This window comes from Hyperoodon ampullatus (genome assembly GCF_949752795.1).
Source record: "Hyperoodon ampullatus genome assembly, chromosome: 4".
Taxonomy (NCBI): domain Eukaryota; kingdom Metazoa; phylum Chordata; class Mammalia; order Artiodactyla; family Ziphiidae; genus Hyperoodon; species Hyperoodon ampullatus.
The window spans coordinates 161,705,134-161,725,987 of record NC_136917.1 but is presented as its reverse complement, the minus strand read 5'-3'; the positions used below and the strand labels follow the sequence as shown (position 1 = coordinate 161,725,987).

Below are 20,854 nucleotides of genomic sequence, written 5' to 3'. Positions count from 1 at the left end.
GAATGAACATAGATATATTAGGGGCACACAAATTCACTACCAATCCACCAAACAGGTTCCTGTTTTAACTGCATTCTCGTGCTCTACAGCCACCTTCTCCCTAACAAAATTACTTGCCATCCTTGTCCAATTAAACAATTAAAACCGTTAAGCGTGCAAGTTGGTTGAAAAGAAAACTTGATCACAACCGATAACTCAAGATGTTACTAAATTCAAGCTCTTATATTTAGAAATGACATTTCCATTTAATCTGAGTGAATTTCTGACTCATATTCCCTCCTTGTTGAAAGGAATCTGACCCAAAAGAGGCAGGAAAGGGAAAAAAAAATTAACAAAAACAAAGTTCCTAATTGCCACCATCATGTGCCGATGTAGAAATGGCAACTCAAGGCATAAATGTTTGGTCAAGTTTAAAAATACACAGAGTCAGACAGATGGTTACAATCATCTTTTGGCAACACCAGTCTTGATTTCATGTAAAAAAAAAAAAAACAACCTTAAAACCACACTGTATTCAGCTGTTCCTGGTATGAGACAAATGCCAAGCCTGCCGGCCATCCGGTCTTCGGGCCATCTATGAGAGGCGTGCTGTTACTTGACACTGGCTTTGGAAAGGGACGGAAAACAACCCCCAAAAATCTTCTCTGGGAAGACTGAACTCAAGGAAATGAATCTCAGCTTTAGATCTGTAGGCCTGCAACAGTGAACTCCACAGCCTGCCCTGCCCGGCATGAACACTGCAGGCAGCCCAGGTGACCTCACTTGCAATCCACACGTCGTCTTCAACTGGCTGCTGACTGCCAACACCTCTTGCAGACTTCGAAGTTAATTCAGGAACAATGTCAAACACATTTACAGATTCGGTCTGGAAGGCCACCTAACCAGAGGAGTATATTTTTGAAACACCTAAAAATACATGAGCTGTGAAGCATCTTCTGTGCTTACACCAGCAGTTATCTTTAGACACAGCCTCACTTCTTCAAATGGGCTCGTATGACTCTCAGCTCTGCCCTGTTTGTTCGGCAAGACCAACAAACGAACCCATGAGGTGGGTGGAACAGAGAAGGGTGTCCTCTGGAGCCCCCCCGCCAAGCCCATAATTGCAGCCGAGCCCCAAGGCTCCCTGCGGTCTCACCCTGATGTGTTTCCAGCCATTCCGTAGAGGCTGGAACAGGAGGCTTACCCACACAACTGACCCAGAGCAGGATGAACCTTATGATGGAGACAACGTGTTTCTCTTCCACTGGGCAGGAAGCAAAACTGCCGCACCACGGAGCCGGCTTGGCTGCTCCCCCACTGTGGACCCGGAGCTGACAGTCAATACAACAGAAACCTCAGCTGCTCTGGTCCATGTGGTGCGTAGATGCTGGGTACAGAAGCTGAAATGATCCGGGCTCCAGAGAATACAATGCAACAGGCATCCAGAACCCAGCTCGTCTCTCCCACTCTCCTCTCCTGGCAGAGCTGCCAGCACTGCGCTCAGGGCCATCAGGGCTTGACAAGGCTGGGCAACATCACCGCCAGCCCTGCTACTGCACCTCCTCCGCCACACGTCTCATATCTAACGTCCTCTTGCTCAGCGCCATCTCTACCCCGGTCCAAAACCCTCATCTCTACACCTCTGAATTACTGCCACACTCTCCCAGCCAATCTACCCTCTATAGACTATACCACATCACTTCCCTATCAACCCTTCTAAATTTTTTCTCAGGGAAATTCTCTCTTCAAAAGCCTTTAACAAGGACAGTGTAGCCTCTTTACCACCAAGCCCAAACGCTGCTGCTTAGCTTTAAGTAACGTAGAGTTTCTCGGCATGACTGACCTCTTGGGCCAGATAACTCTCTGCGGTGGGGCCGTCCTGTGCACCTTGGGCTGTTTAGCAGATGCCTGGCCTCTGCCTATTAGGTACCATCAGCATCTCTAGCTACGGCAACCAGAAAGGCCTCAAGAGAGTGCCAAATGTCCCCTGGGGGTCACATCACCTGGTTGAGAACCACTGCTTTTTTTTTTTTTTGCGGTACGCAGGCCTCTCACTGTTGTGGCCTCTCCCGTTGCGGAACACAGGCTCCAGATGCACAGGCTCAGCGGCCATGGCTCACGGGCCCAGCCGCTCTGCGGCATGTGGGATCTTCCCGGACTGGGGCACGAACCCGTGTCCCCTGCATCGGCAGGCGGACTCTCAACCACTGCGCCACTAGGGAAGCCCAGAACCACTGCTTTTAAAGGTGTCCTGACTCCAGCCTACCTATCCCACTAATTATTTGATGTTCCCCAACACACACCAGACTCCATCAGCAAAGGAACCTTCTCCCAGTTTAGTGAAGCCATCGCACCAAATGCACTCTCATCTCTCCGCCTTCATGGATGGCGTCTCACCAGCCTTTCCTCCTGATCAACTCTCCTCCCTCCTTTGCAGTATCATTACTGCCGCCCCCTCCACAGGGCTCTTCACGGCCAGCTCCGGCTTTCTCACCCACGTATTTGTTCCCTCTCCCTGTCTCTTATCTCTCTGTACGACACATACCCCTCCTCTCCGAGTCTTTAGGGACTTACAGGTGTGGGTACCTGTCCCCACTAGGTCTCCTCAATGGTGGGAAGAGACACAGGAGGGTGGGACTCACGGGACCCTCTGCAAGGTGCCAGGAAGCTCACAGATAAGAGGCTCAGGGTGGAAGTCTGGGGTGGGGTCCCAGGTGGGGAGCTGAAGTGTTGAGCAGAGTTCTCATCTGGGAAGTCGCCAGAGGATGAGAGAAGCTGACAAGGTGGAGTGTTAGACGTGAGAGCCTGGTTTTCTAGGAAGGGACTCCAGTATTTTGGGCATGAGGCAGGGGCCCATGCAATGCAAAGAGCAGAGCTGCTCTAACCCGGGCGTCAGAGCCAAACAGGACCAGCGGCAAGGCTGGAGTCATGGAGATCTACAGACACGGGGGTCTGCACAGCCTCTGCCTGGAAGGAGCAGTGCCAAGTCCCAGGCGGGAACTTTCCAAATAAAGACCTGGTGGTATTAGATGAGCAAGATGGGGAGAGAGGTACAAAGGTCAGCAAAGTTCCTCAAGTGCTTTCACTTGACACTTTATTGTAAAACAGCCCTGTCAGATGCGGGGCGGGGGGAGGCGGTTATGATATCTGACCTTTAAAAAACTTTTCTTTAATTGCCATAGAAAAATTAAATGGTTACTACAGAGCCCAAGAGGAGGTGAGTAGAGAAAAGTGGGCTCAACTTTGGTTTGTCTACTGATGCTTTACCCCTTCATAGCTCTCTACCCACATTTGAACGGAGGATGCTCAAGGCTAGAAGAAATATTTTACTGGGGTCTGGTAGTGTCCTCAGACAACAAGGGTGGCCCTCAAGGAGAAAAAGAGTTAATGGTCCTTCTTAGCACAAAACAACAGACTCCTCTACCTGGAGATGGGTCTGCTTACCAGCAACCTGTGCTGCTTGGACCAGAAAGCCAACAAATAATGCAAGATCCAGGGTGGTGGGGGAGAGACCAGGAGTCCCTTCTCAATAACAGGACTCAAAGGAGGGCGCCTATGGCAGGCAAAATAACGCACCACTCTCCGCCCCACCAAGATGTCCACCTAATTCCCAGAACCTGAGACTACGTGATGTTGCAGGCAAAGGGACTCTGAAGATACATTCAAGTTGTAAGCTCTGAGGCTGGGGATTATCCAGGTGAACCCAATCTAATCGCATGAATCTTTAAACCCTGAGAACCTTTCTTGGCTGCAGTCAGAGATGAGGAGAAAGGAGGAAGAGATTTCAAGCATGAGGACTAGATCCAGGGTTGCTGCCTTTGAATGTGAAGGAGGGGGCCTCTAGCAGCTCGGAATCAGCAGAAAGCCAGCAAGAAAACGAGGACCTCAGTCCTACAACCACAAGGAGCTGAACTCTGCCAACACCAGGTAAGAGCAGGAAACAGACCCTCCCCTAGAGGCTCCAGAAAGGAACGCCATCATGCCCACACCTGGATTTTAGTCTGGAGAGACCCCTTCAGACTGACCTACAAAACTGCAAGAAAATTCCTTTCTGTTAAGTTGGCACAGTTATGGTAATTTGTTAAGCCAGCAAAAGAAAACTAATACAGCGCCTCTGTTATAAGTCAAGTCATTTTTTCCCTCTTTTAAAGATGTGGACAAGCATCACTCAGAGCTGGGATAAGAGGTGAAAAGGCTGTGCTTTCCTCAAAGGTGGTGGTTTTGTCTCAATGGGGCAGAGTCTGGTAGGTACCAGCACCCACTGCAAACAGCTTCAGCAATGAAAAGCGAGGTGGCTGCTGTATGGATAATAATACAATTATCTAGGTCCTGAAAGGAAGGCATATAAGGGTATAATTAACTGAATTGAGCTGTAAACTGAATGTACAAAAAATCCTGTGTTTTTCCCTCAAAGGGGAGGGAAAAGGTCTTCATCCCAGGAAAAAAGACCAAGATCCTATTCATGTGGTTTACTGGGCAGTTTAAGCTGTCAGGTTTACAACATCATCATGGTGGGGCTGGGGAACAGACTTTTAAAAGGCTCTGCCTTTTGGGCTTCCCTGGTGGCACAGTGGTTGAGAGTCCGCCTGCCGATGCAGGGGAAACGGGTTCGTGCCCCGGTCTGGGAAGATCCCACATGCCGCGGAGCGGCTGGGCCCGTGAGCCATGGCCGCTGGGCCTGTGCGACCGGAGCCTGTGCTCCGCAACGGGAGAGGCCACAACAGTGAGAGGCCCACATACCGCAAAAAAAAAAAAGGCTCTGCCTTTTAAGCCTCTTCGGTAGTTTTCTTCCCGCTAATTGACTTACTTTTTCTTGACTACTAAATGTGTAACAAGAACTTGCACCTAAAGACAGAAGAATATGAGTTCTGAAATATTCACCTGTAAAAGACAGATACCAATAAAGAAATTTTAAATCTAGCTTCACCTTTATCATCAACTGTGTTATTTCTAATATGAATGTCATTTGTTTTACAAACATTTATCGCACCACTGCCAGGTGCCTTGCACTGTCCTTGGCTCAAGAAAGACAAAACAGGTCCTTGACCAACCAAGCAAGGAAACTGCTGTGTAAACAAAGTTACATGGCAGTGTCAACTACTTAATGCTAATAATGCAGGCACGGTACACGGTTCCCTGGACACCAGTAGAGGTGGAAAGGAGGTGGTTTCTGAGATGCAAACAGAGGGGAGTAAATGCACATGTGTTCTGCGAGCACGTGCACAGAATGGAATACATGGCCACTTTTACATAAACGTGTATGAATGCTACCTTTTCTGAAGAACATATGGAAAATGCTGTAATATACGGACCTAACATAAGCGCAGCCAGTCAGAGGACTAGAACGTGACTGAATTTCTCTAGGCAGGGCTGTTTGAAGACATTTGGCAAACATTAGGTCAATCTGGCAAAAATGACACTTTTCCAATCTAAAAAGAAGGCAAATAAACATCCTTTCTTTAAAGCTGAGGAAAGTTTCACATTAAACCCACAAATATCTAATTCCTCCTCTTTCCCAATTCTCCCCTCCTGGTCTAAGGGAGGATAAATTAGAGGAACCCCAATACTGAGAGGGCCTTGAGTCTCAGCACCTGCTAGCTATTGGAAAGGTTGATATTGTTATTCATCAAAATCACAGGCATACTGCCAAAATTAAACATTAACTCCTAAAGAACAAAAATTACTAAAACATCAAGGGTTTTTACAGTATTAAAATTTAGTGTTTTTTAAAAAAAACTATGAATTTGAACGTGACTTGAAAAATAAACACCTATAAGCAGTTGCCCAGTTTACTATAAAGACTAACAGGCAGGGGCTTCCCTGGTGGCGCAGTGGTTGAGAATCTGCCTGCCAATGCAGGGGACATGGGTTCGCGCCCTGGTCTGGGAAGATCCCACATGCCGCGGAGCAACTAAGCCCGTGCACCACAACTACTGAGACTGCGCGTCAGGAGCTTGTGCTCCGCAACAAGAGAGGCCGTGACAGTGAGAGGCCTGCGCACCGCGATGAAGAGTGGCCCCCGCTCGCCGCAACTAGAGAAAGCCCTCGCACAGAAACAAAGACTCAACACAGCCAAAAATAAATAAATAATTAATTAAATAATTAAAAAAGAAAAAAGACTAACAGGCAGATGGAAAAGAGAAAATCTGTAGTCAATCATTCTTGACAGATAAAGTAATTTATGTACTTTAATGTCAAAAAGGGATTATTATAGAAGTGATTTTTAGATATTACTTTTATAAGATAAGCACAGTCACACTTCATAACAATTAAGGGGAACATGTGCACAACGGCCTTTTATACAAGGACATGCCTCCAATCAAAATAGCAATCCCACAAATAAGACGGGTTCCCTTGAACCCAAATATGGGTTCCCTAGATGGAACCTTCATACACTGGGTTTTTTTGGTTTTGTTTTATTTATTTATTTATTTATTTTTGGCTGCGCTGGGCCTTCGTTGCTGCTAGCGGGCCCTCTCCACCTGCAGCGAGTGGGGGCCACTCCTCACCGCTGTGCATGGGCTTCTCATTGCGGTGGCCCCTCCTGCTGCAGAGCACGGGCTCTAGGCATGCGGGCCTCAGTAGTTGTGGCTCGCAGTCTCTATAGCGCAGGCTCAGCAGCCATGGCACACAGGCCCAGCTGCTCCGCGGCATGTGGGATCCTCCCAGACCAGGGCTCGAACCCGCGTCCCCTGCATTGGCAGGCAGATTCTTAACCACTGCACCACCAGGGAAGCCCGGAACCTTCATACACTGTTGATGGGAATGTAAATTGGTGCAGCCACTGTGGAAAACAGTATGGTGGTTTCTCAAAAAAAAAAAACAACTAAAAATAGAACTGCCATATGACCTAGCAATTCCACTCCTAGGTATATAATCCCCAAAAAACAAAAACACTAACTCAAAAAGATACTTGCACCCCAATGTTCATAGCATTATTTACAACTGCCAAGATATGGAGGCAACCTAAGTGTCCATCAACAGATGAATGGATAAAGAGGATGTGGTACATACATACATACAATGGAATACTACTCAGCCATAAAAAAGAATGAAATTTTACCATTTGCAGCAACATGGATGGACTTGGAGGGCATTATGCTAACTGAAATAAGACAGAGAAAGACAAATACTGTATGATATCACTTATATGTGGAATCTAAAAAATACGACAAACTAGTGAATATAACATAAAAGAAGCAGCCTCACAGATACAGAGCTCTAGTAGTTACCAGTGAGGAGGGGGTAAGAGGCACTACAGGGGTGGGGGGAGTGGGAGGTACAAGCTACTGGGTGTAAGGTAGGCTCAGGGATGTACTGTACAACACGGGGAACGGAGCCAATATTTTGTGATAACCGTAAATGGAAAGTAACCTTTAAAAACTGTATAAAAAATAAATATCCCCCAAGATGGGCTCCAGAGCCAGAAAAAAAAAGTGAAAATCCATAAAAGGAGAGAAATCAAGAAAATGAGAAAAAAAGATTGAGCTCTGCTTGTTTGCAAAGCCACATTTTCCCCCAGCCCTTAATTGAGGAAGTCAAACCACTCTGCGTGACTTCTTTAGGAAACAGAACACTTACGAAGAGAATGCACTCACAAGAAGGAGGAGGTCACATTACCCTTCCGTACAAAGTCATCCCCCTCATAGAGTCAAGGCAATCAGCATGAGAACATGATTTATGGATCCAGTCTCTAATTTGGCAAAACACCTGAAAACATAATTTTACTTAGATTAACTAGAGGTTCGCTAAAGGAAATACTCTCTGAAGACAAAAATAAACATTGACTCAAACTGGAGTGATTTGGGTAACTTCCCTGGTGGTCCAGTGGTTAAGACTCCACACTTCCACTGCAGGGGGTGTGGGCTCGATCCCTGGTCGGGGAACTGGGGGAACTGAGATCGTGCAGGCCGCACTGCATGACCAAAAAAAAAAAAACCGAACTAGAGGGATTTTTTAAGGGCATGAAAGTGGAACTTACATAGATTTGGTTTCTCTTGTAGCGCTGGTACAGGTTATGCATGATGGCACCCCCGTGGAGCTCAGTCAAGGTGGCCATGTCATCCACGCCCTCCTCATCCATGGGGTCCATAGCCATCACCTTCTGGTGTGTAATTGTGCTCTGCTTGTATGTGAAGACCTGCCGGGCGGGGGGGGAATGAATTCAACGGTTTAGTTATCAGCGATGAACAGTTTCCACGACGTTTCCCCAACTTACAATACGACCTCAGTACAGTACCAGCAAAAAGATCCAGAATCCACCAGCAAAATACAGACTGCAGAGAACTCTTTCATTTCCTTTATGCCTCCTACCTATTTTTAAAGGTAGCAATTATTTTGAAAATTGACATTAGATGTTCCTAAAAGACATGAATAGTTCAAGTACTAAACATCCTTTGGGAATCACAGAAATGATGAATTTTCAGTTCACTTTTCTACCACTGACATAAAGCAGGAACAGTTAAGAAGCTGGCTGACCAAGCTTTCAGAAAGCAATTTGATTTCACTATATAATATATTCAAAGGACCATGTGATATATTTCAAAGCCTCCTAATAAAGTCCTTCAATTTAAGTGTTACATAAATTCACCATATAGTCTGCACATTTGTTCAGACATTAAAACACATCTCCTCAGGAATGTCTGAAAAATATCCTTGGACATGATCCCCTCTCAACTGAGATATACAGCATTCATGTGATCTTCAGGCAAAACAAATCCTCTCAAATGTAAAATACAATCGGTTTGCCTGCTTGACAGCCTGTTTTCCTTAAAATTCCAAACACCAGTGGTGAGTGTTGCATACGTGTCATAGCGTGTACACAAGACAACACTGATACTGTAGGACTGATCACAGAATGTGCATGTATTTCTAAAATCTACACAGGGCTCTTTTATCACCACTGGTTGGGTCAAGGATTAATCACATCCAGTCAGCTCCATCCACTGACCAGTTTGACCAGTTTTACAAACTCCTGTACATAAAACAATCATTCAGTGATGGAGGCTACCTCCTATTTATTCATTGTATACTTTTACTATATTCATCCTTAAAATACAAACACCAAGATGTAAAAGCAAGATGTTAAATAACACAAAAAATGCAGTCTTCATAAGCACACGTGCTCACGTGTCCACATACACACAACACAACTTTTTCGAATACTATCTGCAGGTTGGGGAGCTCTATTTTAAAATATCAACCCGTTGCCTTCATGGCAACAAACGGTATGTTACTGAAAAAGGGAATGACACACTAAGAAAGGCAGAAGTACCAACCCAATGGTTTCCACAAGCCACAAAAAGTGGCATGTTTTATTTTTCCAGAGAAAAATGAAAACTTCAGCCGTGGCGTTTCTGCCTCCTGAACCACAAGAGTCAGTCAACACCAGTCCTGAGAAACTGCTTGAGGCCAGGGCAGACCCCAGACATCTCTTCTGAGGCCCAGCCACTTTCCCCAGCTGCCTCCTGGGCCCAGACACCCGCCAGGAGATGTGTGGTCCCCGCCTCCCAGCGAGGGGGCCACTGTGCCACGTAAGTGCCCCACAGGGTAGGACAGGCCTGTGGCCACTGAGGGAGTGCGTGTAATGTGGGCTATGCCACAGCCAGGATAACTAGGTATTAAAGAAGAATGCGCAGGAAATTCCAGAGTGTGGGAACACTTAGGACACCAGCCCTTCACTTTAACTCATCAACACCATGGAAGAAAATTAAAGAAACAGATTTAGGCTGAGAGTAGCCTGGAAACTGCCAGAAGTGAATGGCTGAAACCCTCTGCCCTTTCCCAGCTCGCTCTATGCCTATGGGGCCAATCCGGGCAGGTTTTCCAGAAACTCTACGACTGAGCAGTGTACTTGGGTTTTTCCCCTACGGTGACCATGAGGCTAGCCCGTGGCCAGCTGAGGGGTGCACAGCAGTGTCGTGTCACCCTCTGCACTCAGCACCAGGGGGACCTCCTCACCCTGCCGGCTCAGCACTCCTGCCAACACGAGGGCAAGGCAGTTACACAAGTTCCCCAGGACAATTTTCTTGTAGGGAAGACGACAGGGCACCAGCACAATTGCCTCCTGCTCAAGCCCCTGCAGACTCACCCCACATCAGCAAGTCTTTCCCAGCGTGAACCCTTTTCCTACTCATTGTCTCTGAGTATAATGAGAATTCCAGAATTGCAGGATAGAAATAATTTAGAATATTACAGTTGTTGTCTGTATTTCTAGCGATTCTGCTTTTTGGAAATAACCATACACACCTTACAACTGCCACTGAAGATTTACATAACGACTAAATACTTAGGTCATATGTAAATATTTCTTTGTCTTTTTTAACGCTCTGGGAACAGCAAGGCAATGCATGAGTCCAAGTAAGCAGCTCAGAGTTGGGCACCTGGTTTCTGAAAAAATGGCTAAAACTGTAAATAGAGTCCCCACCTCTGTACATTTGACTTCCTCGTATGTTTTTAGGCACACACAGATGTGGGCACATGGCCATTCCAGGAGTGGGAAAATCAAGAGAACTAGCGCTATTCCTTCTCCTGACCTCAGGGAGACGGAATCATGATGGAAGATAACAGTTACGAAAACAAGAGGCTGTGAACAGAAAAGACAGAACCATCCTGCCAAGACAGAGGCCTGCAGCTGCTCGAAACAGTGATTATTTCAAAGAAAAATGGGATAGTAGAGAAAATGTATTCGTGAAGGAAAGGCATCCATTCAGTGATGGGTTAATATTTGTAAAGACTTTACAGTGGTGCCTGGCACATTGATAAGTGTCCGATAAATTAACGAAGAAAATCCATACATTCAAGCAAATATTTACTGGTATGTTCTAAGCATCGGGAATACAGCTTACATTCCAGTAAAGAGAAGGAAAAAACAGAAACGGACAAGTAAATATATAGCATCGTGCAGATGGTGATGAATATCTATGAAGACATAATTGAGTGTAAGGTAACTAAGCACCCAGAGGGGTTACTTCATGTTAAGTGTTTGAGGATACCTCACTGATCACGTGACATCAAAGTAGGAACACTAAGGAAGTAAGGAATGGAAACAGCCCCCTGCATTTGCTGTGTTAAAGCATATTGGTTGAATAAACACCTAATCTGGAAATATTTCAAAGTTTTAATAAGACTGACAATCTTATTCAAGAAATTTTAAGGAGACCCCCCCGAACTACCAACAGTCATTCCTAGGCAACAACGAACAGTGTACTAGCTGCACAAGATAATCCCCAAACAGCAAAAAAGAAAATTCTAGGTTTAAAGAATGGAATTCTTTTTACAGGAAATTTCTGGAAACAAACAACAGCCAAAACACAATAACAAAATGAATTCCTCAAAACCCAACTCAAAATAAACTGAGTGACTTTGACGGGGCATATACTAGAAGAAGGGTGGTATGGTTAAGAAAAGGAGCAAAATATAGACGATTAATAGACAGGAAATCAATGTAGAAAAAATGGGGCCTCAGAACAAATAGCTCCTGTTATAGAAATACAAGCCACTGGTCACAAGACAGACTGGATTAAGTGTGGGAGCAGAACAAAGGCCACCAATCAACACGATTGGAAAAACAACTCAGAGAAGGTCTGCCCAATGCTGGGTCCACTTCTGTATGAAAAAAATGAAAAGGCATGAAGTCAATTAATTAGATTAAAAAAACAGCTGAGCCATTATCAAGCCCCTTTTATTTTAATCTTAGGATAGTACAAATATGGCAGGAAACCTCCATCATGCTCACATGGGAGGTTTTATTGTCTACAGTGATACACACAGATTTCCCTTATTACAATTCGTTAGGAACCCCCCGTCGTAAAAATGTAACTTTTCTGATTAAAGAGAAAGAAAAAAAAAAAACCAAAAAACCCTCATCATGTCCTCTCCTGATGGACGGATGGGATAGAGGGTGTTCTCAATCTGGGCAACTTCATCTCCCGTAAGCCTGGCGTTTCTTCTAGAGCAGTTCTCAATTTTGCCCCCCAGGGCGCAGCTGGCAAGTTTTGTAAACATTTTTGGTTGTCACAACTGTGGGAGAGAGGAAAGGATGCTGGCATCCAGTCAGTAAAGGCCAGGAATGCTGCTATAAACATCAAAGAATTATCCAGCCCAAATGTCAGGAAGCCAAGGTGGAGATACCCCAGTCTAGGAATGCCCTGGTATGCCATCCAACCAGATGTCTAGGTACATACCAGGAAAAACTGATGAGTCAGCCAAGGCCATAAGAAAAACCTTTCATAAAATAAAGACAAATCTTTTGGAAACAATTTTAAAAATAAAAACATTTAATAGAGGTAAATCAAAGGTCAGCACGACAATATTATATAATTTAGTTTTTGATTCGTATTTGACCCAAGTTAGGAAGGGTGATGGTGATAAAGATGATGATGGTTACTAGGCAATGGGGTTTGCTTATATTTGTTATTATTTTCTTCTTTCTTCAATTTTTATTGGAGTTGATTTACAATGTTGTATTAGTTTCAGGTGTACAGCAAAGTGATTCAGTTATACATATACATATATCCGCTCTTTTTTAGGTTCTTTTCCCATATGGGCCATTACAGAGTGCTGAGTTCCCTGTGCTACACACTAGGTTCTTATCAGTTATTTATTCTATATATAGCAGTGTGTATATGTCAATCCCAATCCCCCAATTTACCCATCCCCCCTTACCCTCTGGTAACCGTAAGTTTACTTTCTACACCTGCAACTCTATTTCTGTTTTGTAGTATTTCTGTTTTGTAGAGTTACAGATGTTATTATTTTCTAATTGTACTACATTATAGTCAGACAATATGGTCCACACTATTTCCACCTCTGTCTCCCTGACCCAGCGTTCTTGTACCTGCTGTTCTGGGCCACTGACATCCCATTACTCTCCTCCTTGACATCTCCGCCCAAATGTTACCCTCTCAGAAGGCACCAGGGGTCTTGTCTGAAGGACACCCTGCCACCTTCCTCCTTATTCTATCACGTGTGCTGTCTTCATAGCTCCTAGGACAGTTTGTAGTCACTCATCTAACCTATTATCTTCCTCGTTTCAAAACCATCTCCCCCCCAACTCTGAGACCTCTGGTCAGTATCTTTCAACTCTTTGGACCACAACCTACCGAGGAAAATGTGTTTTACACTGTAAACTACCATACTCAGAGTTTCATACGAGTTTTGTAAAACAGCACAATGTTTGGGGCATCCCAATATTTTCTATTTCTTTTAAATGTCAGTTGTGACCCTCTGAACTGACTTCACACCTCACCATGGTGAAAACTCAGTTTGAAAGCTCTACAAAGGCAGGAAGCATGCCTATCTTGTTCCTCAGTGCCCAGCCTTGGTCCACGATACAGACTCAATAAATACTGAATAAATGATCCTGGCCTTCAAAGTGGGTATATATACAAGGAGAAGCAGAGTCGGGTAATGACCAAAACATGGCCTTGGAGTCAGATCTGGCTGGACCCCGTTCTCCTATATCTATGCTTTTATAGCTCAGGAACAGTGAGCCAGACACTTAACTTCCTTGGCCCATGATTTTCCCCACTAATAAAGAAAAATGATGATAATAATCCTTACTCATAGAACTACTGTGAAAGCTACAGAACATAATGTAAGTAAAAGTCACAGCAATGGGCACCAACGAGGGCTTAGTAAAAGGGAGCAATTCCTATAAGGGGGTCATGTGCAAGGAACAATGCAGAACATTCTCTAAGCAAAGAATCCAGAGTCTTAGAGACAGAGGGACCCCTACTCTTCAGACAAGGGCCTGAACACCAGCTGTGAGGGGCGGGAGAAGGCGGGCAGGGGGAGCGGCTCATTCAGTTCTACGTTTTTTACGATGATCTTGACTAGCACAGTATCTGCTGAAAACTATTTGACACAATGCTTTCTTCTTCCATTTTAATCCCTTTGCACAAACCTGGCTGGCCTTGTTTAGATTTTCTCTGGAACTCCACATTGTTTCGGGGGGAGGACTCTCTTAATTTTCTTTCCATCTTTCTTTCATTTACTGGCTCATGAATTAAAGTGTAATCGGCGAGAAAGGTTAAGACCTTTGCCTCCTGACATGTGGCTGAAGTGAGCGATCATGTAAACCAAAAACAAGCTTCCTCATGTCAAGCTTCACGGACTCCAACCCTCATTGGCTATAATCTTAGGCCAGGCTGCAGAAGGAAGCCACCTACTTCACTGAAACTCTGCCTTGGCCTGTTTTGCTGCTGCCCCAGCAGACTGGAGAAAGTATTTGGAACACAAAAATGTGAAGTCCGCTAGAAATTTCCATTAGAATCTAATCAAAGGCAAAATGATACATGTGTACTCTCCTAGTGTTTCAGGGGGAAAAATGGCACCAGTGCTTTGCTTTCAGCTCAAATTTGTCATCTTAATTACATGGCACAGGGGCGTAAAATGATCATTATATAAATAAAGATTCTGTGACGTTAACCTCCCCCTTGAGTTTGTGAGATAACTGCCTTCTAATTATAGATAAAACAAAGATTATTTTCTTTTTCAGAGACTCAAACGGGTTGTGAGATTAAGTCATTTAGATTGTCAGTGGGTTTTCAATGCCCAGTATGGCGCCGTGCATGACATTCGGGTATAAAACCAAAATAGCAAAGAGGGGTGGACAGACGGCACTGGCACTCACTGAGCACTGGCTGCATGTGTCAGGCACACGTGATCCTCAGCAGGGGAGGAAACACCATTGCTCGTTTCTTAAAGAATCAATTCAAGAAGATTCAGAGAAGTTAGGAAACCTACCCCATAGCACACAGCACAGCTAGCATTCAATTCCTTGGGATCATGGAAAAGGGGCATCCCACCTTAGGGGGACGCTAGGTCAGAGGCAGCCTTTTTTTTTTTTTTTTTTTTTTTTTTTTGCGGTACGCGGGCCTCTCACTGTTGTGGCCTCTCCCATTGCGGAGCACAGGCTCCGGACGCACAGGCTCAGCGGCCATGGCTCACGGGCCCAGCCGCTCCGCGGCATGAGGGATCTTCCCGGACCGGGGCACGAACTTGTGTCCCCTGCATCGGCAGGCGGACTCTCAACCACTGCGCCACCAGGGAAGCCCCCAGAGGCAGCCTTTTGAATTCCAGCTCTGCCACTAACTGGCTGGCAGTCCCTGGCACGTTCAGTGGAGTCAATGGTTAAGAACCCTTTGAAGGAGAGCAGGAGTGGAGGGGGGAGGGGAAAGCACACTGTGCCCCACCCTCCCAGTGTGCTGGGTGTAATCCCTCACTTATTCTGTGATGTTTCATTTATTTACTCTGTCCAGCTCCCTCGGTCAGTCGTGCCAGGCTGTGCGCTGGAGCCCAGGAATACAATGATGAATTAAATGGCCTCCTTCGAACAGCTTACTGACCACCGAGGGGTCAGAAAAATAAACAGGCAATCCTAACCACACGGTGGGGTCTGTCACAGAGGAGAGTCCCAGGGTCGGATGGGAACTGGCCACGTGGGACAGACCACAGCCAGCCAAGAGCCGATACAAAGCTGAGACACAGCACAGGGCATCCGCGTAGCAGAGGGAGGCTGAGGCGGGGGGCTCTGTGCACGGCAGTGGTGCTTGGCCTCGGACCTAAGGGACCGAGGGCTACGTAAGCAGCTAAGGGGGGCAGACACTTGTACCTATGCATCATCACGGACAAGTCAGTACCAAATGTGACACTGAGACTGCTGTTCGAGAGACGAGATTAAAGAACAAATCTCACTACAAAATGCAATTCAAGGAGGCCAACTTTCTAGAAACTCCACGTGAAAGCAGTGTCTGAATCACCACTGGGAGCGATTGCTACACACACTGTTGTCCCCCAAATGGAGGGTGTCTTCCTGCTTTCAGGTGCACAAATACCACTGCCAAAAGCATCAGCGGTGATAACGTCCAACCCGACGAAGTCAGGAGGCTTCGGCGAACAGTCACTAACTGTCAGTCTTAACCCCGAACCTGAACTCTCCGAGGACACTGCAGAGTGTGCAGACAGACGGAGAGGATTAAGAGTCCAAGAAGCCTAAGACACCCCGGAAGCTAACCTGCGGACGACGCATCTGCCCATGGACACGCAGAGCCCTGCTATACCACCAGCAGTGCGAAAAGCAGCCCGCTCACTTGTACCAGCCCCGAAGGAAGGCCCAGACGATACACTGGCCCTGACCCTTCCTTGGCGAACCGCAAAGAAAAAAGTTAACGGTCATAGTGAGCTGGCATGGTTGGAAGGAATGACTAATACACAAACACGCACACACAAAAGAACATCCTAGAGTATCTGCATATTAGGGGAAATAAGATCTCAAATCGGCACTTATACACATTACGAATTGTGATTTTATAGAAAATTATGTACAGACTTATTTCATTTATTTATTTATTGGCCACACCATGCAGCATGTGGGATCTTAGTGCCCTGACCAGGGATCGAACCTGTGCCCCCTGCATTGAGAGCACAGAGTCTTAACCACTGGGCCGCCAGGGAAGTCCCTGTACAGATTTCTTTTAAATGCTAAATTCTATTACTTTTTTTTTTCCATAAGAGAAAAGTTTAGGAAAATCTTCTGTGCAAAGAAAAATCACGCTTGTTCCAGCTGTGCTAGGTTATGTCTTCTAAAGCTTTCTCATTGTTGCCACCACCAGGAGGGCCCAACCTACCCTGAAAAGGACTATCTTCATGTTCCTCAAGCTAGTCTTTCCACGCCGAATTCAGTGTTAAGAAAAAGATCACTATTTTCTAATGTGTTTTCATGACAGAGGTATACTAAGGTAAATTTATGATGAAATTATACTGTGCACAAGTACGGTATAATCCTAGGTTTATTTTTTTAAACACACACACGGGCAAGCACAGAGGCATACACATACCCACACACACACACCACCAACTGTACTCTTGGGCATTTGTTCTGAATAAGTGAAAGCTTACGTCAGCACAAAAAATTTACACGTGAATGTTCAGAGCAGCTTTATCTGTAACAGGCAAAAGCTGAAAAAGCCAATCCCAGTTTACATGTTGTATGATTCCATTTATACAGTATTCTTGAAATGAGTCAATGAGAGCAAATGAAGGCCAGACTGGTGTTGCTGGAGGCTAAGATGGGTGGGTGGGGCGTGGGATCGCCTCCTGGATCCTTGTGCTGATGGAAAGGTTCTGTACCTCAACTATCTGATACCCTGGTTGCAATACCGTGGTCCAGTTTTGCAAGATGTTATCATCGAGGGAAACCAGGTAAAAGGGTAACATGGGATCTGTCTGTACTAGTGCTTACAAATGCACGTGGATCTACAGTGGTCTCAAAACAAAAAGCTTAATTAAAAAAAAAAAGTTTTAGGGCTTCCCTGGTGGCGCAGTGGTTGAGAGTCCGCCTGCCGATGCAGGGGACATGGGTTCATGCCCTGGTCCGGGAAGATCCCACATGCCGCGGAGCGGCTGGGCCCGTGAGCCATGGCCGCTGAGCCTGCGCGTCCGGAGCCTGTGCTCTGCAACGGGAGAGGCCACAACAGTGAGAGGCCCGCGTACCGCAAAAAAAAAAAAAAAAAAAGTTTTAAAATACATGCAAAAAGCCTAGAAGAAAATATATCAGAACTCCAATAATGGGTCACAAGCTTGTAGGCGTTTCTTTGTTGTTTTTTTGTACTTTTCTATGACTTTCCCTGTTTTCTAAAGTTTTTAAACATTTCTAGGCTTAAAGAGAAATCAATCCCATCAAAATCATTATCAATGAGCATATCTGGACACATATAACTAATTCAATGAATCTTTTAAAAATGAGTATTGTACACCTGCTTTCAAAAGAACAACAAAAAACAAAATGAAATAATCAACCTCTCCCAAGGGTCACCAGCTATTAGAAAGGGCTTTCCTAACCCACCTATTTTACACATAGTAAGTTTCAGCCCAGAGAAACTCTACAAAGCAAGAAGCAGGGAAGGGAGGAAAGCCCAGGAGCCCCAATTCTTGAGACAAATGGTTGACCAGCTCTTACTTCTGTCTAATGTCCTAGTCCTTGTTCTAATTCAAGTGCCCCTTTCTGATCCCTTTTTCCCCAGTTACAAGTCCAGACCCCTAACTAGAACTCTGGTATAGAATCTCCATTCCTGTAATTCCAAACCACCCTGATGTGTCAAAAGCACCTCAAAAAAAACCCCAAAACAAAAACAGACGTCCTCCACGTCAGGAATGATACTCTCATTGCCGGCTTCCCAAGCGAGAAACCCAAGGCCACCTAAAATCCCTCCCCTTTGCTGGCCGCCATGCCTACCTTCCAAGTCCTGGCAAATGATTGACACCAACTGGATTCCATCATCTCTCCACTCCCTCCTCCTGCCTCAGCTCTCACCACTCACGTTTCACCTGGACCCCAGTAACTGCTTCCTAACTAGTTTCTCTGCCTCCAGACTCCCGTGGTATGAATCCAGTGGTTCTCAATTTGGAGGCTAAGAACAGTTTTGAGTTTTAACTTTAATGATTAAAAAAATGTTTGTACTACGCTTAATGACAACTTTTCCAGGCACTGATAACTCAGAATGGAAAGAAACTTCCAGAGATGAAACTTTGGTTTCTTTGGCTGGTGTTTCCCAAACTGGAATTGCCTAGGACCTGGAAGGGGACGCCACTCAGGTCTGAACAGCACAGACTTGGGTGGATTTGAACCCTACTCTGCCGTCGACTGGCCGAGCAATCTCAACTTGCTCTGGTGACTCTGCGTTCTCACCCTCAGCTGCACCAGCTACAAAACGAGGAGAATAATAGTACCTACATCTCATAGAGTGTTAGGGAGAAAAAGGAGTCAGACAATGCCCATAAAGGATTTGGTACAATTCTTGGTACTGAGTGGGCAACTCAGATATTTCCGTTGTTAGGTACTGTTACCAGTGATGCAATCTGATCGCGTCCTGATTGAAACTCTCTCACGGTTTGTTCCCAGTCACTTCCAGGATAAGCAATGATCTCTTTAATGTGGTTTCCCTACACTGCCTCTCCTGAGGGGCTCCTGCTGCTTCTCCAGCCGCATCAGTCTCTAGCCCCCTCTCCCTGCTTTCCACACCGCGGTGAACCCTCTTGGGGTCTGTCCTGCATTCCTCCAGGTCACCCCTCTTCCCAACCTCAGCCACTGTGCCTCACCCGACTGCAGTGTCCTTCTCTTCCACAGTACCTTGGACAGAACCCTCTCCTGTCACCACCTCATGCTGTAATCTCCCCTCTCCTACCTCTGACTAGGAACTGGGCACAGCCAAACTTTCAGCTCCTGGGTGGAAGTGACTGATCTCCTGGGTGGAAGTGACTGATCTCCTGGGCTACCACGATGAGGATCTGGGGCTGCAGATAGGCCAGTGAAGGAGGGCAAATCGTGATGTGTACAGCAGCTGGGAGTGAGCTGCCATCCTTGTACTGGACCTGGACTGGGCCTCATGAAAACCTCTGGGTCCTCACTGCCTAGTCAAACATCTGGCACCAGTGGCTACTTACTAGCTGTCCATTAAAGGGATGAGCACCAGCTGTCCTTCTAGGAGGCTGAGGTCATACTGAGCACCTTGCGTCTGTCACCTAAAACCTAACTCCAAAGGCTGAGTTGTAACTGAACATTTTTCATTTATTGGCTGTCTTGAAACTGCCTTTAAACTAAATAATATGATAGTAATTCCTTGGCTGCTCTTAAGTGAAATGAAAAAAGCCTCTTTGGGCCAAATACCCATACATCTTGGAGTTTCAAAACAAGAGTCAGAATCAATTTTACGAATCCTGTCTTTAAGCATTCTGTTTCTTTGTGTGCCACTCATTTCCCGGTGTCAAGTAAGAATTAAGAGATACCATGCAAAGTATCTGTTAATCCAGTGAACAAAAATAGAATCAGAATGACTCCAGATTCTAGACTGAAACCAGAAGTCATGTTTGGCTGCTAGTTTGGTAAAATATCTACAAAGGGGCAAGAGGTCAGCTTGGCTCAAACTGATGGTACAAAACTAGGAGAAAACACAGCATCCAGGAGATAATAGGCAAGGCCAGAAACAAAGCACAACAGCTTAGAACACGGAACAGTGAACTCCCACGCCTTCCCTGTGTGCCAAACCCCACCACCACCAAGGAAATCTCTAGAAATGTCAGCAAAATGCTACTTGAATTACTGAAAGAATTACGAAGAGGCAGGGGGCAGAAAAAGACTGAATAAAATACAGGTCACTAAGATGGCAAGGATCTCTCTTAAAAAGTGTACTTAATAAGAAAAATTAATAGTAGGAACTGAGCTATTTTTCCATGTACTAAAATACATGAACAAAATAAGGGGCTAAAAAGAATACTGCTTGTTTGTTTTCCACTGAAAAGTATCAACAAGGCATTCTTGTTTCTCTATAAATGTCTGTGAATGCAAAAAGGTATAAAAGCCCTGCACATCTTCTGCTAGAAATCTGGTCTGAATATCTAAAGAGCCGGAGCACCTGAGGCTTACAGAAAACAATGGGAATCTGGTTGAAATCTTAAACTGAAGAGCAAAGGTTATGCGGGATCAACGTGGCCATGTTTCTGTCAATATCATCACTCTCTGTATAGCTTCCCATCCGCCAGTGAGCTCTCCCAAAAAGAGTTTGGACGTCCTTCCTTTCTGGCAATATCCTTATAAAACCTTGGCAATATCCTTATAAAAGCTAGTATCTCTTCAAATTTCAATTTTAGAATGTTATAGATTCAAAACACAGTACAAAGACAAAGGGGCCCCCACCCCGTCTCACTCCCTCCCAAATGGTCCATATTCCCATCAGAGAGAAGCTCCTCCTCACAGATGCAGAGACCCCAACACTGCAAGCCTGACCCCCACTCCTCCTTTCACTACCACACACCTACGATACTCAGGCTTCACCCATCCATGCCAATCCACCTTCATCTACTTTCCAGGGGCTAA

At 45.4% G+C, this 20,854-nt stretch overlaps 1 protein-coding gene across 1 annotated transcript in view; it reads right to left on the bottom strand.

Moving 5' to 3' along the window:
• The window catches only part of MYO10 (myosin X), a gene marked incomplete at both ends in the record, with an annotated part of 225,099 nt that overhangs the window by 114,026 nt on the left and 90,219 nt on the right, over nt 1-20,854 (bottom strand). The window contains 1 exon segment of the mRNA XM_079701754.1: nt 7,961-8,119. Within this exon segment, the coding sequence (XP_079557880.1) occupies nt 7,961-8,119 (159 nt within the window).